The sequence below is a fragment of the Littorina saxatilis genome, linkage group LG8 (assembly GCF_037325665.1).
Source record: "Littorina saxatilis isolate snail1 linkage group LG8, US_GU_Lsax_2.0, whole genome shotgun sequence".
Lineage (NCBI taxonomy): Eukaryota > Metazoa > Mollusca > Gastropoda > Littorinimorpha > Littorinidae > Littorina > Littorina saxatilis.
Window position 1 is genome coordinate 54155343 of NC_090252.1, and position 21605 is coordinate 54176947.

Consider the following 21605-nt stretch of genomic DNA (forward strand, 5'->3'; position numbering starts at 1 on the left):
ACACTCTCTCTCTCTCTCTCTCTCTCTCTCTCTCTCTCTCTCTCTCTCTCTCTCTCTCTCTCTCTCTCTCTCTTCCCGCAGTGGGGCACTGCGGTTATGAAATTAAAGGCCCCTCCTGTTTTTGGAACCGCAGGAGCTTTCTAGTTTGCTGTTAGGTAGATTTTTGGTTCCTCTTTCCTGTCATGCTCTCTTTTTCTTCATGAATTCTTTTCTTTTTTCTGCCTTCTTGCTCATTCACCTGTATTTTTTCCAAAAATCTCTTCTCTTTCCGCTTGTCTCGCGATTCATGTATACATGTAGTTTAATCTGTTAGTGTTCTGATGTAAGTCCAGCAGTAGATAGGTTAAGCCTATTTTAACATACTGGAAACTGGTAATCTTCCAGTAGGTATTAATTTAGTTTTACTAAAGCCTGCTGGGACACAAGTAATGGGTTAGTGCATTTGTAAACAGGAATCGCTTGACAAGTGGCCCCCTTCATCCCCCCCTTCCTCGTCCTGATATGGCTCTGCGTAGTCGGCTGGACGTTAAGCAACAAATAAACAAACAAACAAACTCTCTCTCTGTCTCTCTCTGTCTCTCTGTCTGTCTCTCTCTCTCTCTGTCTCTGTCTCTCCCTCTCTCTCTCTCTCTCTCTCTCTCTCTCTCTCTCTCTCTTTTTTTTTTCCATGACGTCCACCTCACAGGTTACTTCTTCAGTTATTATTTAATGACCACATTTACAGAAACTATTGCAACATGTTTTTTAAAATAACGGTCACTGATCTTGAGTCAAGAAAGATATTGAAAGCGTCTTTCACTTTTTTCAAAAATGAGGACAGAACAATTGTTAGGTATTCTGACTAACAAACGTACAATATTCTCCTTCTGATTCGGCAACAGAGTTGCTCAGAGTTCGAACTCACTATCATGTCATAGGATATCATAAATACATTTAAATTAGTTCTGGACATGAACACACTGATAATGCGCCCCTAATGGCTTTGCTGTGAGGGCGTAAAACTTAACACACAATGCTTTAGAAACGCCGCCGGTGTGCGAACACACACTGACACACACACACACACACACCGGCACACACACTATACGCACGCGGCACGCACGCACGCACACACGTACACACACACACACACCGGCACACTATACGCACGCACACATATACACACACACAGACACACACGTAACGATTACACAGATCAGATGTGTACCGATGCTACAATGATGTCTTACAGTCAAACGGTGCACATAATGCAGATCTTTGTCATGAGTGTGTAAGTGAGTGTAGCCTAGTTTTAGAAAGGCGTTTTATTCCCCTACCGTATGGTTACACACGGAAAATCTTTAACAAATGAGGCGGCAGAGCGCTATTCAAAGGTCTGATAAACAAAGGGAAGTCAGCGCTCTAAGTGCATACGACATGTGTCCTGGCACCTTGGAGAATACCAAGCATTGACATGAACAAGCGACTGTGACTTACATCCTCATTTTTTACGGCAGAAGAGAACTATCATGACCACAAGCGCCAAGAACAACAAGCCTCCAAGGATCCCCACCGTCAGTGCCAGTGTCAGGGGAACACTGCTCGCCTCCTCTGTAACACAGTGACATACTTATAGGGACAGAATTAGCAAGGCAGCAACAACAAGCCTCCAAGGATCCCCACCGTCAGTGCCAGTGTCAGGGGAACACTGCTTGCGTCCCCTGTAACACACAGTGACATAATTATAGGGACAGAATTAGCAAGGCTCCAAGAACACTGCTCGCCTCCTCTTAGCTGTAACACACAGTGACATAATTACAGGGACAGAATTAGCAAGGCTCCAAGAACACTGCTCGCCTCCTCTGTAACACAGTGACATAATGTATAGAGCCTGAATTAGCGAGGCAGCAACAACATTAAGGCTCCAAGAACACGTACGGCTTGCCTCCCCTGGCTCTGAATTAGCAACAACAAGGGTCTTAGAACACTGATCGCCTTCTCTGTAACACGGTGACATATAGGGACTGAATTAGCAACAACAAGGCTCTACAAGAATCCCCACCGACAATGCCAGTGTTAGAGGAACGTACACTGCTCGCCTCCTCTGTAACAAAGTGACATATAGGGTGCAGGTTTGACATGAGGACTTATGGATTTTCTCATTTCTTCAATACAAATTGCAAAACTAAATCAAATCTCTTTGAAAACTATAGAAAATGATAGACATAATATATATCCATGTTTACCGATGTGGCTCAGTCAGCATCACGTGACTTCCAGCAAGATCGGCTAAACGCCGCTACACCGAGGGGAAATGCTCCTTTGTGCATTCCCTCTACACAGGAAAAACGCCTACAGGAAGTGCACCTACATGGAATGCACCCACTTTTGGTCGACTTAAATCCCTAATTCTGCCTGACTTACCCTGGGTGACGTGATGCGGGTCTCTGGGGCTGTTGCCGACCCAGTGCACGAGGCAGGAGAAGTAGGCTCTGTCTGTGTCCAGTTCGCTGACCGACACGTTCTGTGGGGGCATGGCCAGCGTCAGGTCACCGTAACGTCCCGAGTTTATCACGCCAACATCGCCTCTGCCAACAGAATCAATATTTAATAAAAAATAATTTTAAAAAATACTCGCATCATGAACATTTTGAGGGAGATATATCATTAGATTATCACGCCCACACCGCCTCTGCCATTACAATAAATACAAAATACTAAATAAAAATGTCTAAAAATAACACGCAACATGATTCATTTTGAGGGAGATATTTCATTACGATAGCTGTCTAGCAGACTTAGTTTAAGGGTGCATGTCAACAGGTCTAGGAAACTTTTTTTGCGGGGGGAGGGGGAGAGGGAGAGGGGAAGCATGCCAAGTTAAGCGTCAGGTTTCTGTATCGTCCTCAATTGATTACGCCCAAACTGCTTCTTGTAATGAACATGAGAATTTTGGTGGACATAATGTTCAGATTTTAAGGTATTCCGACAGTGTCCGTACATTTACGCCCCCTCCTATTTTCCATTTATGAAAAAAGTGCCCCCTCCCCCCAATTTAAAACGTCCTCATTTTTAGTAAACAAAATTTGAGAAAGCAGTGTCTTAAGATTTTTTTTTTTTAATCGGCGTGTCTTAAAATGGGGGTTCCACTGTACCTGAAGAACTGCAGTCTGCCCACGGGCTGACCAGTGAACTTCGTGCTGCAGGTACAGGTCAGTTGCTTGCTGTCCGCGGTCCAGGGCTTGGGGGAGCACGAGATGGTCGGGTGTAGTGGCTCGACTGTAAACACAAACGGCACAACACTTAAAGCTGTGGTCTATTTATGACTTTCCGGGGCTACGAGGTTGAAAAATAGGGATACAATCATGTACAGAATTCTGTACTTAAATCACAGGTTTCAGTGGACAGATAGACCACAGCTTTAAGGTCGTAAAAGGGGGATTCAACTGTTTAAAGCTGTGGTCTATTTGTCCACTGAAACCTGTGATTTAAGTATGGAAGCAAAATGTAAGGTAATAAAATATTAGTAAATGTAATTAGCCCCCCTTCCCACTCCCCTTCTTGTTGACTGTAAAGTATAGTCAACTGAATTTGCGGTACTGGGTCCGCGAGCCTTGCGCAAGCATGTGTGAATCCAAAGGAAAGAGCAGATATAAGACCTAAACTGTAGGGGAAAAAATAGTTGACAAAAAAATCAGATTAAAATTCAAACCAGAAAGGCCGAAAACAACAAGACAACATCTTAAAAAATATAACATTAAAGACGTTTCCACGGGAGACAATTATATGGCAGCCACGCCAACATCGATTTTAAGTTGTTGTCTCCCTTGCCGTGGTGTTTTGGGTATTGACTGTAATAAGAACCTGATGCGTACTTTAGGCAGTCCCACCACCACTGAAAAACTGAACACCAACAACAACAACAACAACAACACCAATAACAACAACGCATTCTAATCTTACCCAATATCACGGGCCGGGTAACTTGTTCAGTTCCGCCAGGGTAGACAACTACCCGGTAGTAGTAACTTCCCCCTTTTGCCACAAGGTCGGAGGTCAAAGAGCATGCCCCTTGAGCTAAATCAGTGTCATTAGGGCGAGGTCGTGGGGTGAAGGTCGTTATCTTCAGAAACGTTGTCTGCGAATCCTGTCACCAAAGGAAGAAGAACCAAAATCAGTCCAGTGTAGTAGTTAAAATGGTGTCACGCGAAATGTGAACATAAATGGATAAACCAGTGACTCCCCCCGGTCTCCCCTCTCTCTCCCCATTTCTCTCTCTCACCCTCTCTCTTTCTCACTCTCTCTCTCTCTCTCTCTCTCTCTCTCTCTCTCTCTCTCCATTTCTCTCTCTCTGTCCATTTCTCTCTCTCTCCATTTCTCTCTCTCTCTCCATTTCTCTCTCTCTCCATTTCTCTCTCCCCCTTCTCTCTCTCTCTCTCTCTCTCTCTCTCTCTCTCTCTCTCTCTCTATCTCTCTCTCTCTATATATAAATGTATATATATATATACTAGATGAATACCCGCTTCGCCGGGTACGACTGCGCCGGGAAGAAGTTGAGCCGAATACCAGGCTGCGCCGGGGACCCGGTCGGCGCACCACACGGAGGAAGGGAGACAAACGCGGCTGAAAACACTGGAGAAGATAAGGAAGAGTTACTGGGAATGGATCGAGAGAAAAACCAAAATCGGTTCAGCGCTGCGCGCGAAAAACCAAAATCGGCTCAGCGCCGCGCGCTGAGAGCACGTGTTGAAATATCTCATCGATGAGGTTGTGTCCGGGGTGTAGCTGAATACGGTCTCCAAATTTGAAAAAGATCCACCGAGAACTTTGGCTTGGCATCGCGGACACACACACACACACACACACACACAGACAAACAGACAGACAGACACAAGTCGTATATATATATAGATATATACCTCCGAAGTTCCTCGATACCAGTGGCACTGATAACGGTTAAGTGAAGATTTGACCCTTGTGACGTCACACTGGATGTCAGCTGTCCACGACGCAGGCGTTGCTTGCGCATTGCATGACGCCACTTCCGCTGGATCTGAAAAGAAACATGATTGTATGATTATATGTAGCAAAGTGCACTTCGCTACTCTAAACACTCTAATCATCCGATCGCATAGCGAAACAGCCTTGTGTACAGTACAAACGGGATACCCACCCCATAGCAGACGATACGATGCTGCGCGCGCACCATTGCCGGCGCAAATTCTAATAAAATACCTTTCTTTATATATCTACCTAACTTCTATCTTTCAAAGTCCCTTTTATCTTTGATACGATCCTAATTATATTTAGGTTTGCATAGAAGTCACCGATTAGGCTGGATGGCTGCATATTATTGTGTTATTTACGATAATGCTTCGAACTGACCAAAGCGTCACTCTGACCTTGACCGGTTTTCATGTATCATCGAGAGAAATTGATTCTCACAAACTCATATTTGTCTTTTCAATCATTGTTTTGTCATTTTTGTATCACTATTACATATCCCGTACCTATGTTGCATATGATTTTAGTTTGTTTATAAGGATTTGGTTGTAATGAGTGATGCTTGGTTCCTCTGCAAAGATTGCTAATTTATGCAGACAGGTACTCGCGCAGGAATTTAGCTGATTCCATTTACTTTCGGACTTTACCGCTTCGTACTAAGTCAATGGATAATTTTTCCCCAAGTAACGCATATCATGATGTTTGTCTAGGGTTCTTCTTTTTATCTGTATGATTTATGAGTTTGTCCATTATTCCAGTTTAGAGAGTTTTGTAATTTTCCGCACTGAAGTTGGTTCAGTGCCTTCACTAGGACCATTGTTTTTGCATCCTACTAAATAAATATACGTTTTTCCGAAATGTGATCTATTGCAATGGAAAGCTAGAGGTCGTAGCTTTAATTTGATGTATTGTTTGTTAGGATTGGTTCTGTATTTGTTTAAATAACGTAGGGTAAAGCAAGTGTAAGAAACACAGATTCCGTGTTTCTGGCCGTATTCAGTCCGATTTTCATCACCGCCGGACGGTGCTTTCTGTGCAGTCCGCGCCGGGGCTATAAGTATAGGCCGGACACCGGCATAAGCCACAGATCAGCCACACGTATGGCGACGCAGTTTCCAAAAAGGAGAACCCACTCCTCCTAGCGACCATGGCCAAGGAGATTCTGGACGGCAGGCTCCGCAACTACCTCAAAGTCTACACGGACGGCTCTGTCCTGGACAACGGCGAGGTGGGTTGTGCTTTTGCGATCCCAGAGTTCAACTTGGTGCGAAAATATAAACTAAACGAGGGGGTCAGTATCTTCACGGCGGAGATGTATGCCATTCTCATGGCCTGCTCCCACGTGAACGACAACATGGCCATACCCATGGGAGTGGCAATCCTCTCAGACTCGAAATCCTCCTTGCAAGCGCTGGCAAGCGAGACAGGCAACAGACCAGAACTCCGCATGGAAATCCAGGCTCTATGTCACCAAATTATGGTTCGGGGCACCGACCTCGTTCTCATGTGGTTACCATCCCACACAGGCATCAGGGGCAATGACCTGGCTGACAGGGCAGCAAAAGCCGCGGCCCTCTCCGAGGGCCCGGTCCTAGACCTGAAATATTCGGTCACAGAAGCGAAAGGCAAACTGGCTAAGGCTGTGAGAAAAGGGTATGGCGAGACCCTCAAGGAAAGATGCACAAAGCACGGATGGCTAGCGCTGCCTCCGGACAGAAAGGGCCACCATCACCCGTTCCCCCTGAAGGAGATGCAGCTGCTCCGGCGCATTCGCACCGTGAGCTCCTACTACTCCTTCACCTTCCCCCGCTGCGAATGTGGAATGGCCCTAGACTTCCACCACCTCTTCGCAGGTTGCCAACCTCTGACCCCGGAGATGGCACCACTCTCCCAGTACAGGACTTCCCACGGACTAAGTCTACACGACTTCCTCCGACCTCATCAGTCCCTCGGCCTGATACCGATGAGAACCTTGACCCGTTCCATCCTGAAATCGTCTGTTGCCAAATGGTTCTGAGGATGCTGGAGATGCAGGCCCAGCCAGAACCAGTTCAGACTTTCAAAGGATACCCCCAAACACCCCATCCTGTCAGGCCCACCCCCATTCCTGAAATCGTCTGTGGCCAAATGGCTCTGAGGTTGCTGGAGGCATAGGCCCAGCCAGATCCAGTTCAGACCTTAGAAGGACCTCCCCCCAATCCTCCCTCCTGCTGCCAACCGTCGAAAGGACAAGGAACCCAGAGGTCTGTTGGTAGAGCCTTGGCCCTGGAAAGGACAGGGTTCCCGACCCTCTATCTTTTTTTTTATTTTTTTTCTTCCCTCGTACCACAACCATCTAAGGTTCCCCATATTAAACTATGTGTATCTATGTTTATATCAATAGTAAATGTCTATGTGTTTATTGTTAGTAAATGTTCTACGTTACATGTATTATGAGTGTATCTTAGGTCTACATATTAATCTAGCTGGATGATCTCGGCATAGCACATCTTACTTCATTAAGCTACAAACTATTTGCTATTACTATTATTATTGCTATTATTATTATTATTATTATTATGAACCAACCACTTCCTTCGCTGCACCTGCCCACCTGCCGTGTTTTCCGCCGACGGGGCCGAAATCGCGTGTGGCCCGTGCACTTGTAAGTTATTCCTTACTCTTTAATTATTTACTATTATTATTATTATTGTTATTACTATTATTTTTATTATGAACAAATCATTTCCTTCGCTGCACTCGCCCACCTGCCGTGTTTCCGCCGGCGGGGCCGAGGTCGCGTGTGTCCCGTGCGCTAGGCTTATAGTTAATGCCACGTTACATTCATATACTCCATGTGTCACCTTAGGTGTATATATTAGATTAGACAGCCAGCCTCTGCCTACCATATCTGAGACGTCCGTCTCTTTTGGGAGGAGGAGGGTGGCCTTTGTAGCTGTGCGAGAGTATGCGAACGACTGTGTATGACAGTGTAAATAGCCTATCCTCTTTTTCTCACCCCCACCCCAGAGGGGGTTACAGAGACACATCTCTGGCCTCCTCACCTGACCCCCTTCCCATGCCTCTGTAGACAGAGGGTGCCATAAAGGCGTTGATGAATAAACCGACATAAAGTCGCAGCCCTGTACATATGTTTTTAACCGGCCAGTATAGGTCCTAGGGAGGACCGGGTTTGCTTTTCGCCAGTTGACTAGCCGCCGAATCCACAAGTACGTAGAGGGTGCCTCGGCTTCTCCACCACGACCCTCCTTGGTCTGACACTCACTCCTTTGCCATGATCAGTCAGATGCCACTTTCACAACTTTATTCTAAAGTACCAACAAATCAAATCAATTCCCTTCCGGAATAGCAACGTTCCACGTTTCTTGAATACAAAAGCATTTCTGCCTCGGAATGAAAGAATAAATCTCTACAATCGTGTATCCCCTGCAAGGAATTGATTTTAAATCCTGTTCTTCCAGCATTTCCATTGCGGAAAGTAAAAGTTTTTTTTGTTTTTTTGTTTTTTTTGTTGTTGCTCATCTTCACCCAGGCACACATCGTAGAGCTTCGGCTCTGATATCTTTGACCCAAATTGCTCTAAGCAGAGAGGTCGTTAAACTGTATTTTCGTCGCATGAGCATGCATTCGCTCCTAGCAGCTGAACACGACACTACCCTTGCTTTGCTGTCTACGGGTTTCGCCTTCGGCCTCTACGTTTCCTTGCATTGTTTTCTTGAATAAAAAGTTGAAACAAGACGCTTGGACTTGGGCTTCGTGTATCTACTACCCCTTCCACTCCTCCACTACATATATAAGCATCATTATCCATCAGTGGGCGAATTCCATGTCCAGTAGTTAAATAAACTATATATAGTAGTATATAAAATATGCATTGCTCATACTCTCTTTTAAGATGCTCTGTTGATATTATTGTAAACTGTCAGTCTCTTTCACCCCCCGCGGGTTAGGGGGAAGAATTTACCCGATGCTCCCCAGCATGTCGTAAGAGGCGACTAACGGATTCTGTTTCTCCTTTTACCCTTGTTAAGTGTTTCTTGTATAGAATATAGTCAATTTTTGTAAAGATTTTAGTCAAGCAGTATGTAAGAAATGTTAAGTCCTTTGTACTGGAAACTTGCATTCTCCAAGTAAGGTCATATAATTATTTTATTCCCCCCTCTGCTTCTTTACCTCTGTAAACTTGTAGGGGTAGTTATTTTTCGATAATGACCCAGCAACCAAACAAATAACGACCCAGCAACAGCCTGAATCCTCGATAGTGCAATGGGTTGAGAAGTTGTTCTGTTTCGGTACTACTTTTTGCGACTGAAAAGTTCCGAACGCTCTAACGTACGAAGTATAGGGGAGACCGGGGCTAGTCCGCCCCCGGGGCACATCCGTCTTTGTCTGTTTATTCTTACGTTTGCCACCTTGTAGTCATTCACACCATGTGAGAGTGGTGTCCCTTCTTCCCGCCATATCCTGCAGAAGTTCAGAGGTTGCGCGCCCATATATCGTGAGTACAGATCACAAAAAGTGTTTTTCTTCATTTTTGTAACATGAATGCATAGGAGTTGACTTAGGTTTTGATGCATTACCTCTGAGAACAAATACTTAGTCTTGGTGTCGAGTGAAAGTGCGTTAATTAAGGTCGAGTTCTGACGAAAGTTTTGCTTCTTCCTTCCCATGTTGTGCTCGCTATCTGGCACTAGAGTTGCCTGCCCGTGCAGGGGCAAGTCCGCCTATTTGTCATGGGGCATGTTCGCCGTGAGCAGTACGTACAACAATGTTCATGCACACATAAAAACTGTCTGCACATTGATATCAGCTACACATTTGTCTTGATGTAAAATAAAAAATCAGTCTTCTAGTTCATCAAACTCGCCAGTTATGCGACCAAAAGCATAAAAGTAGGCGGACTAGCCCCGGTCTCCTCGCCAGTTATGCTACCAAAAGCATAAAAGTAGGCGGACTAGCCCCGGTCTCCCCTAACGTAATTTTGTGTTACATTCTTTCGTATTTTGTCATTGGCATTTTTGAACCTAAATATTGAAGGGAATTAAAAAAGCTTTCCCACTAAAGCTTGCCCACTACTAGTCTTGTACCTACTATGGGATGAGAGCGGCGGACTTGCCCCACCCTGTAGGCGGACTTACCCCGACTTGGGGCAAGTTCGCCTACGTTAGGGTAGGTCTACTTAAAGCAGTATGTACAACAAATGTTCATGCGCACATAAAAACTGTCTGCACATTGATATCAGCTACACATTTGTCTTGATGTAAAATAAAAAATCAGTCTTCTAGTTCATCAAACTCGCCAGTTATGCTGCCAAAAGCATAAAAGTAGGTGGACTAGCCCCGGTCTCCCCTACATCTCTGGAGCAAACAATACAAACATACCGCATTTAAATTAACAACTACAGGCCTGAACACATGAATCTTCGGCTGTTTTCTGAATCTAGATTTGCCGTGCTCAAACGTTCATCACAAGCAATTTCCCGCAAGGCAAGTAACTCATACTTTGTCTAGCGACAAGAGTAGTTCCCCTTCTTTTCACTCAGTTTCTTCGACAACAGACTGCAATCCGACGGTCAGTTTTCAACAATATTTCATTTAATAAACAGATCACACGCAACCAAATGCACACATCTCATCAATTTAAACAACATAAAGCGGTTTCATACACTATTTTCCCCAGAAAACTGAACTTCATACAGTTTTTAACGTTGGAACACGGGTGCAAAAGTTCGTCTGCTAGTCCCATTTGACGAAAGAACATTATCCTAAGCGATACCAAAACATATACAGAACACACAATATCTGCCTTTGCCGCCACAGCAGAATAACAGCATATCTGTGTACTTGATTTTAGTCCAAAATAGGAGAACTGACAAGAAGTGTTAACAGAATGGAATGATTTGCACGGAACTATACAACCGCGCATTAATCGATCGCCTGCGCAGGTTGACTGGTTGAGTGAATAGGATTCGATCAAACTTTCGCAAAAAAACTCCTCTTTTCTTTGAATAACTGAAGAAAGGAGGAATAAAGAGGTTACACACCTCGTCTCAGTGATTATAAAAAATAATGGTCTCAGTTCGCGGTCATGAAAAAGCTCGCTAAAGCTCGCATTTTTCATGATCCGCTAACTTCGACCATTATTTTTAATAATCACTGAGACTCGGCGTGTAACCTCTACGTACTACGTTGCAAGCCCCTGGAGCAAATTTTTGATTAGTGCTTTTGTGAACAGGAAAAAATTGACAAGTGGCTCTATCCCATCTCCCCCCTTTCCCCGTCGCGATATAACCTTCGTGGTTGAAAACGACGTTAAACACCAAATAAAGTAAAGTATGTCAGTCTCTTTCGCTTGCTTTAGAGATTCTTCCACAGTTGACATGGGAGTGTCGCTGCACTGTAGCATGAATTGTGCACGTCTGACAGATGAGGAATTGCTCGCTCTGTGCGAACAATTTTGAATCCGCTGCTAGTGTTACCGTAGACAATAAAAACTTTTTGCTTTCTTTAGCAACCTTTTGGATTTGTGCAAAGGTTATGGACGTTTTAATTACGTGGATCGCGGACGCATAACTTGACTTGGAGTGACTCATGCTGTTACCTTCAAAGTTTACGAGACTCTTGTTGTTGCTAGCTTTCCAGCATACTAGACTTATTAGATCCCCGTAAACGGCTCTTTTGTAGACAACTTTTTTTTATTCGTGCACGGGGTACATGGGTGTACTGTAACGCCCCCTGATATGATCTCAGGTCATTTCATGTCATTCTTTATCGTGCTAATGCTTGGGCATCCGGGTCGCTTCGTCCCCGTGGAAATCTAGCAACAGCAGGGGTCGGGTAAATTTGAAGATACAGTGAAAGAAAGTTGATAAAATAGTGTTGAATGGACACCTGTATACACACTCACGCGCACGCACACACACACACACACACACCGACACACACACACACACACTGGCCCCCCTCCCCCACACACACCCCCCTCCCCCCCACACACACACCCCACCCCACCCGCATCCCACACACGAAAAAGAACTGAAAACGTACATCACTATTTCACTATAATAATTATCAAATATTCCACCCAGGTTTGTTCAACCAAAGTGTCGTAAACCCATTGAATATCAGCCCAGTCATCCGTCCTTCGAAGATTCCGTATGAACTGTCAACTTGAATGAGGGCCACACGAGTGTTTTTCATACTAGAAGTAATATATATATATTCGTCTCGCCGTTTGGGCCTGTTTGCATTAGTGTTCACGCCCTGTTCCAATTTCAAAACAGAAATAGCACATTAACTAAAGGCCTGAATCGCAAGCCTTACAGGGGACACGCCCTTGTCAATGGTGCATTCTTTCACGGGTTATCTTGAGCTTTGGGTTGTAATTCAAATCTCCTGTTATCCAGTGCCGCCATTACTGCATTATATCTGATATAATTTACTACCATCTATGCAAAGACTGTCCAGAGGTAAATTTAGGCCTTCCTGAATTGAGCCTTGTAGATTACTTTAGTTGATTACAAGTTGTTGTGTTGGTTTGCACTAATAAGTCACTTCCTCTGCACTGACAGGCCTGTATCCGAAGGAAGCCATGAGTAAAGGTTCTCAACGAATCCAGCTGTCTGCATCTTTTTTTGTGAGGCTGAATTGAATTGAATTGAATTGAATTGAACTTTATTTTATAAAAAAAACGCTCGCGCTGGACCCGAGTACTCTTCAGACATTCACACACACACACACACACACACACACACTCTCTCTCCCTCACTCCTTCTCTCTCTCCCTCTCTCTTAGTCAGGTCGTCATTTCCCGATTTTGACCTTAACCCCTCAAAAAATACCTCGGAGAATGTTTTGACTGTTTTGAACTCTGTGATGTCTGTAGATTACAGATCCGACGGATGACACTCTGTCATCCTTGGGCATTTTGATGTATTCAAGATGGCGGACAAGATGGATTCCAGACTGCAAAATAGTCGAAACTGCATGCTATAAACTAGCAGAACTGTATTTATTTATGTTTTCCGGGAGTTAATATGCATAACAACAGTTACATGATTAGCAGACACTATAACCCGAATGGCTGGTCTGTTGAGGGACCGTTAAAACTGGTTAACGGAGCAGGATGATATAGTTAGTTTTAGCAATATATTTTTTCAGTTACAGCTAATGGTTTAAGCTTATATGTGTTGTGGGCTTTGATTACTGTTGCACTTTGCTTGACCTTCATCGCATTTCAAGGTCATATGAATGTCAAATGTTCATTCAAATGATAAAGGATTATACTATTTTTGAAGATAAAATGACGAAATGTCTTCTTAAAACTTGCCATGAATAAAAACGTTCACCAACACTGAAGGTCACACGTTTTCAAGGTCAAACAATTTCAAGGTCATATATTTTAATGTCTGCAAAACCATCACTTAGCACGTGCATCACTATAAAGATAACTGTCAAGAAGACGAAGCTGAGATTGTATGGCAATGTAACAAGAACAGGCGGGCTCTCCAAGACCATCTTACAGGGTATGGTGCGCGGAAAGAGAAGATAGAGAAGACAAATGAACAGAGGGACAGATATCATTACAGAGTTGATTGGGAAATGTTTTGCAACTTCCCAAAAATTGCTCACAGCCGCCTGAGTTGGAGACAGCTTATGAAGCGCTCGTCGTTGAAGTGACCCTACCATCCTGGTGGGTTCCAGAATCAATGAGTGACTTGGTCGGTGAGCAAGCAGATAACAACTTAATCCTGGAAAACTGGCTGTAATATCCAGAATAACTTAAAGTTATCTTGTGCTTTTTAAAAAAAAAAGATCTAGTCAGGTGAGGAATGTATACATCAGACAAAAGGCCTTGTAAGGTGTCACAGCGCCAAGCGATTGACACCATATACACAGTGTTGTGTCATTTAGTGACGCCCCGAGGAGGTGTATTAGGCGTCATGTCAAGAGGCTAAACCTGATGTACCATGTCTCATATACAAAAGACCTCTATCTCATAACGTAAAGGTCATGGCGACGAACCAGGGATACTGGTTAGTATGCACTTTACCTCGCCGATGACCACACAGGATGATGTGTAGTTTACCACTCCAGATGACCAGGCGGGATGACCACGCTGGTTTACCACACAAGATGACATGGTCATGCAGTGAGTTTCCAGTTTGAGGGCAGCCACCATCGATCCTTTTTTCAATTGCCGAAATGGTAGCGGATGACTATGCCTGATGACCAATAAATGACCAAGCCCGATGATTACGCAGGATGTCATGTAGATTACCAGTACGGGTGACCGGTGAGAATTGCCAGTGCGGATGACCAGTGTGGATGACCTGTGCAGATGACCATGAAGGATGACCAGTGCAGATGACCAGTTCGAATTACCGGTGCGGATGTCCAGTGCAGATGATCATGAAACATGACCAGTGCGGATGACGAGTGCGGATGATTAGTGCGGATGACCAGTGCAAATTATCATGGACGATGACTAGTGCAGATGACCAGTACAGATGATCATGAAGGATGACCTCTGCGGATAACCAGTGCAGATGATAATGAAGGATGAATAGTGCGGATGACCGATGCGGATGATCACAAAAGGATGACCAGTGCGGATGACCGCAAATGATGACCAGTGTGGATGACCGATCCAGATGACCAGTGCTGGTGACCGGTGAAGGTGACGGTTGCACATACCCAGTGCGGATGACTACGATGGATGACCAGTGCGGATTTGTGCAATTTCCAAGGAGTAGACATCGACATAAGATGGCACACGCACATTGACCGACTGCGCAACCACAGCATGTTGTTGCACATGGTAAATTTCTCCACAGCCACACTTCAGAATTAGCATGACTTCAGTTGGTGTAGGTTCTACTTCAGGCGGTTTTCTGCCCATCCTACAACCACCCGGAGTCAACCGGATCAAGATTTGGAAGATCCCCGTAGAATTGCAATACAGCCCTTTTCAGATGGACGTTCAGCAATGGGCTGATGTGGGCGGTAGTTTTTTATGGGGGCGAGGACGCCCCCATTCTATACGGATAGTTTCGAGGTTGACCATGGGCAGCGCCATTTTGTTGTGAAATACGTCATCAGTTTGTGTACACAGGAAGTTGTGACATCCGTCACCCTATGGGAGGGGTGACGTCAAAATTGTTCATCTGTAGAAAGTTGTGAAATCCGTCACCCTATGGGAGGGGTGACGTCAAAATTGGTCATCACAGAGTTTGTGTAACACAGGAAGTTGTGAAATACGTCACCCTATGGGAGGGGTGACGTCAAAATTGTTCAACAAAAACATGATATGTCGCATTGTGCAGGGTCAACTGCAACAAACTCAAACCGAGCCATTCATACCTAGCTGTATTTGAGTGACTTATATACCCGACATTTTTATTTCTTATTTTTAGCACAGGTGTAGGAAAAATCATGAACCAAAATGTTATTTATTTTCTAATTTAACATTTTTTTTACAAATATGACCATGGTCTTTTAAACATACAGTGACATTAAACATTGTTATGTTAAAAAAAAGAAAAAAGAAAAAAAGCTTTTGTGCACAAATCAGAAAATACATTGTACATTTTACCTACAGGCCAAACCGTGAGTGTCTGTGGCAAAGCCCGACCCAGGAAATTGCACTGATTTTATATTTAGATTAGAGGGAAATTGTCAAGAACAGGCGCTTGCATTTGGATGTGTCCAATGATAGTAGGTTTGGTTGTGATCAATCACAATAATGTAGGAATAAAAATGTATGACAGTTTAGTATGATGACATGTAATTCACATATGCTGAAATATGATATTATACATCATGTAATATTATTATGGCTGTTGCCATGACCATGAAACCCAACAAAGGTTTAATGTAATGTAATTCAAAATACCAAAACCGAGCACCTATTAATCTCGTCTTTGCGCGTGAAGATTGAGGCCGTCTGCCAGTAGCGGTTAGGTCATACAGTGGAACCCCTCTCTAGCGACCTTTAAAATGTTGACAAAAATCGGTCCTTGTGGAGGGGGGTCCTTACAGAGGGAGGGGGGCGGAGTCAGGGGGAGAGGGACTTTATTTTGAATTGAGAGAGAGAGAGGGGGGGCATTATTTTGAATGGAGAGAGAGAGAGAGAGAGAGAGAGAGAGAGAGAGAGAGAGAGAGAGGGGGGGACTTTATTTTGAATTGAGAGAGAGAGAGAGAGGGGGGTGACTTTATTTTGAATTGAGAGAGAGAGAGGGGGGGGGGACTTTATTTTGAATTAAGAGAGAGAGAGACGGAGGGTTGACTTTATTTTGAATTGAGAGAGAGAGAGGGGGGGAGGGACTTTATTTTGAATTGAGAAAGAGATGGGGGGAGGGGGGGACTTTATTTTGAATTGAGAGAGAGAGAGGGGGGGGCTTTATTTTGAATGGAGAGAGAGAGAGAGAGAGAGAGAGAGAGAGAGGGGGGGGACTTTATCTTGAATTGAGAGAGAGAGAGAGAGGGCGGGGGACTTTATTTTGAATTGAGAGAGAGAGAGAGAGGGGGGGACTTTATTTTGAATTGAGCGAGAGAGAGAGAGAGGGGGGGGGACTTTATTTTGAATTGAGAGAGAGGGGGGAGACTTTATTTTGAATTGAGAGAGAGAGAGGGGGGTGACTTTATTTTGAATTGAGAGAGAGAGAGGGGGGGGGGGGGACTTTATTTTGAATTGAGAGAGAGAGAGACGGAGGGAGGGGGGGGGTGTTGACTTCATTTTGAATTGAGAGAGAGATGGGGGGAGGGGGGGGGACTTTATTTTGTACTAATTTCGCAGATTGATATAGCACCCTACGTACGATGTGTCTGGAAACACCGCGCGGAGGGATTTTGCGGCCAGCAAAGATAAAGAGGGAAAAATTTCTCGGCTCGCGCGGCAGCAAACACTATGTCTCTGGACTGAAAGGAGTAACAGGGTGGGTGTTATTTCTGCATCACATTCGAATGACACATTTTCTGTACAAATAGCATACAAACAGACGTCACTTTTGTAGTTATTATTTATCTATTTATTAAACGGGAACGCTGCATTTGTAGCGTCTTCCAAAACCTAAAAGAAACAACACAAAAACCCAAAACATCCGTGCCTTTTACGAAATTAATTCTTTAAAATAAAATACCACTGTACAAAGCGAGCACCAAGAATGTTCATTTTGTGTATGTGACCAAGTGGAGGGATGGTCTTATGCTTTGGAAAAGAATGGCCAGATCGGAGACGGCGAGGCAGAGTGGGCCTTTGATGTACTTTTCTACCATATCCGACTATTCATTTGTTGACCTAGCGTACTATTCGAGTCTTTGTGACACTCGCTGAAATGTGGTCTGGGCACTAAATCACTGTACATCTATCCACAGTCCACGTGCCTAATACACCGTTCACACATACACGCCTCCTCTATACTACGATGGAAAAGTGGCCGAGAGCGTGACAAATCGGGGACAAACGTGGGAGGATCTCAAGAGCGTGGTTTGGTCGGGGTGGGATCTGCTAGGTCGGGAAGCTGCACGCTCTCTCATCTTGAACACACGGCCAGTACAACTGGCCTTGACACGGAACGATTCAAGGGGGGCAATCTCAGTCATCTGAAAGAGGGAAATCCAAACGCAATCCGCCTTGTTCGATTTTATGGGCTTGGACGATAGAGAAAAATAAGAAAAGCAAAAGCTGGAGTCCAGTCTGGACGAAACTGCTTTCAAGAACGCAGAATTGATTTTTTCTGAGGTTTTTTTTTAGCCGTAAGCGCCATTTCTCATTTCGAATTTCTCAGTAACTGCTGTTCACAAATGCGGCCGCAGTGAAACCAACAAAGGGGCCTCACTCTGGAAGAGTTTCCTGCTCCGATAAACATGGCGCTTACGGCTAAAAAAAAACTCAGAAAAAATCAATTCTGCGTTCTTGATAGCAGTTTCGTCCAGACTGGACTCCAGCTTTTGCTTTTCTTATTTTTCTCTATCGTCCAAGCCCATAAAATCGAACAAGGCGGATTGCGTTTGGATTTCCCTCTTTCAGATGACTGAGATTGCCCCCCTTGAATCGTTCCGTGTCAAGGCCAGTTGTACTGGCCGTGTGTTGAAGATGCACGCTCTCTCTACGCTAATTTTATACTGCACAAAACAAGCGTAGCCGGGTCGTGGCGCAGTACAGTCTTGAACTAGTTGTTGTTATTTGCCATGTGCTGGGTTTTGACGGCGATTATACCCCACCTTCGAATATGAACGGACCTGATGATGGTTTTATCACGACCACAGAGATCTCACCACGATGCTACCACGCTGATTGTACGATAATGGCGTTCCCGCTACGTTCTCAATAAGGCTTTGCCACGCTTTCTGTAGGCCACGACCCGGCTTTTGTGCAAGCGTGGGGGGAGCGTGCAGCTTCCCGACCCCACCCCGATCAAACCACGCTCATGGAAATCATGCCTCCCACGTTTGGTCCACGATTGGCCACGCTCTCGGACAATTTTACAACGTAGTAGAAGCGGCATCTATGTGTAACTGGGGTATAAGGTCGCAGAGCTGTGTGAACGGGGTGTTAGATAACTGAAATATATCAGTTTTGGACGAAAAGAGGGGTTGAAGTTATTTGTGTAATATAAGTTCAAAGTTCTGTGAACAAAAAAGGGGCGTCCTGCTTTAAACAATCTGTTTTATTCAAAGAGAAAGAATTAGGTTGTTGTTCTTGGTGACCCCATGTGGAAGGTTGAACTCAGCTGGGCTTACCTCAACTTTGTTTTCCGAGGATAACATTACAGAGTAAGCATACGCATGAATATGTGTGTGTGTGTGTGTGTGTGGGGGGGGTGAATGAGTGTGTGTGTGAGTGTGTGTGTGAGTGTGTGTGAGTGTGAGTGTGTATGTGTGTGAGTGTGTGTGAGTGTGAGTGTGTATGTGTGTGAGTGTGTGTGTGTGCGATTGTGTGTGAGTGTGAGTGTGAGTGTGTGTGCGCGTGCGTGCGTGCGTGCGTGCGTGGGTGCGTGCGTATACTCACGCACAACGTCCATTGTACACCTCGCCACCTTCTCCGCCGTTCCTTGAACAGAGCACGTGACTTTGGAGCCAGCAAACTCAATCGCCGTGACGTTATGCACCGTCATATTACTGATGGCGTTGACAGAACCTCTAGAGAAAGAGACGTTATAATTAGCGTCATTGGTACATGCCCCGCTAGCATCACAGTTTCCAAGGGTAATGTTTTCTGATGGCGTTTCCAACGTCCACACGATGACGTCACTGGTGTTGAAGTCGTCACAAGTAACGACGGCCATGTTGGTAGTCGTGCTGAGTTCTAAGGTGCCGTCGTCTCGACAGGCCGGCAGTCGGATGCCTGCACAGAGAGACAAGCGAGAAACATAATTTGGCCACAAACAAAATACGTGTTTCCGATAACAAGGCTAAACAAAACAAGTCGCGTAAGGCGAAATTACTACATTTAGTCAAGCTGTGGAACTCACAGAATGAAACTGAACGTAGTCTGCCGCTGGTGCAAAAGGCAGTGAAAGTTACGAGCCTGTTTGGCGCGGTAGCGCTTGTGCTGTGCTTCATATAGCACGCTTTACTGTACCTCTCTTCGTTTTAACTTTCTGAGCGTGTTTTTAATCCGAATATAACATATATATATGTTTTTGGAATCAGAACATGATAAAGAATAAAATAAAAGTAATTTTGGATCGTTTTATAAAAAAATAATTTTAATTACAATTTTCATTTTTTAATGACCAAAGTCAACAATTAATTTTTAAGCCTTCATGCTGAAATGCAATACCGAAGTCCGGCCTTCGTCGAAGATTGCTTGGCCAAAATTTCAATCAATTTGATTGAAAATTGAGGGTGTGACAGTGCCGCCTCAACTTTTACAAAAAGCCGGATATGACGTCATCAAAGGTATTTATCGAAAAAAAGAAAACATGTACGGGGATATCACTCCCAGGAACTCTCATGTCAAATTTCATAAAGATCGGTCCAGTAGTTTGGTCTGAATCGCTCTACACACACACACACGCACAGACACACACACACACACTACACACCCTCGTCTCGATTCCCCCCTCTACGTTGAAACATTTAGTCAAAACTTGACTAAATGTAAAAACTATAGTGTCGGTAGGTCGTTTGACTATCTTTTATTTACATTTAATTTACCAATTTGTGTTTTTTGGATTTAATTTTTAATTTATATTTTTTATTTTATTTTATCTACCCAAGCGCATGTGGCTTTTAATTGGCCGAAAAACGGTAGAGCTGCGTATCCTTGATGTCGGAGAAGCGTATGTTTCCTTGTAAACTCTGAAAAATCGAGTTGTCATTTTTTAATAATTATTTTATTTGAAGGGTCCCAAAAAAATATTCTAGGGTATGAAGGAAAAAGAAAGGGTCGGTCGCGGAATTGGAAACACTACACTTTTTGTCTTGACCTTTTAGAAGGATCATCGCGCGCGCTGGATGTTTTATCAACAACTATTTCCCAAAGCGCAAGAAGAATACTACATCCTACAACAAGACTGTCGCATAATTTATGTTGTTACGCCCGCACAATTATAAAACACCATTGTGTAGGAATATCGTTTCTTTTTTTGTCCATCAGTGTAATTAATGCAAGGCTTTTACATTTTTGGCTGGAGAAATAAAAATCGAAATTTACCCCGATTTACAATATCACCAACAAATCTCAGCCGTATAAATACTTGGTTACGTTCTTCTTCCTCATTGTGTGCCCCCCCCCCCCCCCTCCCCGAAAAAACAAAACAAAACAAAAACAATGGGGGGAAAATGAATACATGAATAAATACAATTTTAAAAAAGATAAATAAATAAATTGAAATAAAATAAAAAATAAAAAATGCAAGTCTGACTTACCGTGCACATCAGCCGCGAGGATGAACACAAGAAAAATTAATCCTCTGCAAGTCATTGTCATTCCTTTGTGTTTTCTTTGGCGACGCTTGACGATAATTCCTTTTGAGCTGTTGTAGACAGCTAGTGGGTTTTTTTTCTTCAGAAAACAGCCAATTTAGTTTCTGTTCTGTGCGTTACTTGTTTTTCATCACAGTGTATGCGTGTACACCACTGATTCACTTCAGTGCAAAAGAAGCGCGTCTGCTTTCATAGAAACTTCGAAACACACTCCCGTGACAATAGCTGATGCAGTGTTGGGGATTTTTGATTCCTTGGTTTTCACTTTTTTCGCCTTCTGTTTGTGTCTTTTCTTCTTGATTTGCCCTTTTCCTGTCAGTTTGCAAATACAGTCAGCTACTGATAAATATAAGTATCGCGCCGAGAACACAACAACAAGCAATAAATGCACCGCTTTCTAACTGTCGTCTTCGTTTTGCTTTGAAAGGCCTTCAGCGGTTGATAACCAAATATATACCCCACGGGTAGTACGATATATTATCCAGCAATGCTACTCTGCAAACATACGTGCGGGTACCCACCTTTATAAACTTACCCGACCCTTCTATTTTTAGCCAGGGCTCGGGTAGGGGGGGGGGGGGGGGGGGGAGAGAGATGAAAAACTGAATGAAATGGGCGTGAACCGTGTGTGTGTGTGTGTGCGTGTGTGGACAGCTATACCGTGGTTTTTGTGAGTTATTATAATATGTCA

General features: G+C 44.1%; 1 protein-coding gene across 2 annotated transcripts; it reads right to left on the bottom strand.

Moving 5' to 3' along the window:
* Window positions 1-686: 686 nt before the first annotated feature.
* LOC138973843 (uncharacterized) lies at window positions 687-21400 on the bottom strand. 2 transcript variants are annotated; one of them, XM_070346554.1, is made up of 7 exons: window positions 20858-21400; window positions 18993-19328; window positions 4899-5032; window positions 3943-4126; window positions 3135-3258; window positions 2404-2567; window positions 687-1590 (listed from the first exon to the last, which is right to left on the bottom strand). In XM_070346554.1, the coding sequence occupies exons 1-7, from the start codon at window positions 20916-20918 to the stop codon at window positions 1481-1483; spliced, it is 1113 nt and encodes a 370-aa protein (XP_070202655.1). In that variant the 5' UTR covers window positions 20919-21400; the 3' UTR covers window positions 687-1480. The 2 variants fall into 2 exon arrangements, with proteins under 2 accessions (XP_070202655.1, XP_070202654.1); XM_070346553.1 differs by lacking the exon at window positions 687-1590 and adding an exon at window positions 1642-2083.
* Window positions 21401-21605: the final 205 nt, after the last annotated feature.